General features: G+C 41.7%; 1 protein-coding gene across 1 annotated transcript in view; it reads right to left on the reverse strand.

Moving 5' to 3' along the window:
* Nucleotides 1-2,875, reverse strand: part of LOC115236392 — a 43,977-nt gene that overhangs the window by 20,609 nt on the left and 20,493 nt on the right. The window contains 1 exon segment of the mRNA XM_029808805.1: nucleotides 2,523-2,597. Coding sequence (XP_029664665.1) covers nucleotides 2,523-2,597 — 75 coding nt within the window.

Genomic DNA, 2,875 nt, shown 5'->3' on the forward strand with positions numbered 1-2,875 from the left:
CACCCCCCACCTTCCCAACCCTCCTCCCCCGCTTTCTCGTCCTTCCACTCCCTCCCTTTATGTGTCTTTTTCTCGAGCTGTTTTACTCGTTTTCTTTCCGTCTGCCGTTTCCAACCAACTCTCCTTCTCTGAAGTGAAAGACGACGCGCCATCGAATTAACGACGGGGGCTCTGATTCGGTTATCGACTTACTTTGCCTACGGCGAAATGATACCGGTTCTAAATTTTATTGTATCGAACGCCGAATTTTCTCTCTTCTAAATTAATATACACGAGTAAATTTCTCCACAAGAGAGAATTTTTACGAAGCGTCCAAATTGTCGATTACAATGGTATACATATAACTATTATATCCATCTCTATTATGTCTCAGCAATAATGACAATTTAACGTCTCAGTATAATGACAATTTAACGTCACATTATCAGCGAATATACGCGGATTAAACCATAGCAGTAGTAATACTTGTACTGTCGTATAAGGGAAAAAAAAAAGTCGGAGCATTGTACGAGAGAAAAACATGTTCTAAGTATCGGCTTAAGCTTCAGCGACCGCCGTGAAAGAGGAAAGAAAAAAAAAAAAAAAAAAAAACTCTCGTCGCGGAATCGTTATGGCTCTCCATAGATAGACGATGGTAGCGCAATAGGACCGATGTCGGTGTTGGTGTCGTCGCCACCGCCGCACGACGACGACGACGACGACGACGACGACGACGACAACGACGACGGCGATGAGGAAGAGGGGATGGGTTCACCAGCGCGTCATTGTAACTGGAGGTGGCTGACGCGACGGAGGGGGTAGAACGGGGCTGCTCTGGAGGGGTAAGAGAATACCTGCCGCCGTCAGAGAAATGTTTATGTATCGGGAGAAAACGAAAAAGCGCGCTCGCCGCTCGTCCTAGCGAAAGCATTAAGCGCGAGTTGAAAATTATCGTCGAGTTAATGATGACATTTTACAGAAATATAGCGTAAAATTACAGCGTCGAATTCGCCAAATATAATTTTACGTATTTTACAATATTTGGAATCTTAGTTAAGCGAGATGTTTCGATCTGGAGATGGGTTTTGATTTACCGTAGGAATGTTGTTAGGGAAAATAAAATTGTCCGAGCGCGTGGGTAAAAGAAAACGGATGTTTCAATCAGTTGCTCGTTAAGAGGATCGATTCGAACGAAGGATTCATCGGACTTGTCTCTTCGCGAAGGCGTCGTTGGAGAGGCCGGTAAAGATGCCATGAAAGAGGTCAGAAGGGCCGATGGCAACGCGCTCAGCAACAAGTTGCAGGGACGTTAATAAACGAGCCCTCTCGAAGAACCGTCTTATGGATCTATCCTTAAGACCTTCGCAGCTCGTCGATCTTAATACGCCAAATCCTTTCTCACTTTCTTATTACGTTATTGTATTACATAATATTGTATTACATTTATTATATAATACTACAAGAGTAATATAACATAAGTATATGTGTATGTATTATTTTCATATATTATTTTATTTCAAAAAAATTGGAAAAGAGACGCGGAATACGTATTAAAAGGGAAAAAAGACGCGTTTATTTGGGGTCAGCAAATATGCACATATCCCTATCTTATTTTACCAGGGCAGTTAAATACAGGAATGTTAGTATCTTATCCACATTCACAGATTAGATAAGAAAAGGCCCCATGGGTCGTTGGGCCGATTTTCTCGCCGACTTACTAAAACGTTTGTCGAATAATGGAGATTCGAGAAGGAAACAACATGACGATAGGAAATTATTGACCGAGATCTTTCGAAGCGACAATATTTTCTTTACTCGAGGCGGGAGGGAAATGAGTATAGTTGATAATCTAGGGCGAATAATCCATGTTTGATTTGAATATCGCGAAATTTCAAATGGCTCAATTTTGACTGTTTATTCTCATTTCGAATTTAACTTGATAATATATAACGATGTCTCCACGTAAAATGGCTCCAGGTAGAAACTCGGCTCTATTTCATCTCCGCGAATGAAAATTAAATATCTTACGAATACGGATAAAGTATCTTGGTGTGTATGAGCGGCGTTTCAACGTATGCGTGCTCAAGTTCGTACGCGGCTTAAGGCAAACGGATTTTAAACATGGCGGTGCAACGCGGACAGGCGCAACGTGCGTCGATCAATACCACCTTGCTTAATATCAGTTCTGAAACTCCGTACTGTCGGTACCAAGAGACAGCTAGCCCTACGTCAGCGGAATAGAGCCCGCACGATGCAGCGCGAGCCACGTCTTTAGTAATTAAATTACGCGAATAGATAACCGACTCTAATACTGACAAATTTCCAGCTCGATGAATAATATGTAATCTTTATGGCAATTCTTAAAAATATCTCACGCGCGGCTAGCCAAATATTTTTATCAAGAACGACGCTATAAAAGCACAATCTAATTTGTGTTTAGTAAATTTCAAAATTTGAAGGAAATTATAAATTATATTAACGTGTTGTTTACGATGAGAATTGAATTGTAATAAGAGTTAAAAGCCGAAAGACACCTTACTCACCCTCGTGGTACCCTTGCCTCGTCCCCTCCCGCGCTCCCGGAACGCCCCTTCTCCGGTCTGCAGGTGGTACAGGTGCTGAAAAACGAAAAGACGAACTGTTAAACGCGTGGGTGGATTACAATTTACGGTTGACAGGATCGCCACTTGTATCACCGCATCGCAGTGTTTGGCTATCGTAAAATCAAGGCAACTGTATCGTCTCAATTGATCTCGTTAAGTTCAATAGAACCGGTAATAAAAGTATAACTTCCACAGAGCAGACGTGTTAGATTAAATTCTGGACGATAGAATAACGTTTCGAGAATGAGGATAAAAATTCGTATTTTTATAATCGCTTGTGTCTTCGACGCTCT

This window comes from Formica exsecta, unplaced genomic scaffold (genome assembly GCF_003651465.1).
Source record: "Formica exsecta isolate Colony F162 unplaced genomic scaffold, ASM365146v1 scaffold247, whole genome shotgun sequence".
NCBI lineage: Eukaryota > Metazoa > Arthropoda > Insecta > Hymenoptera > Formicidae > Formica > Formica exsecta.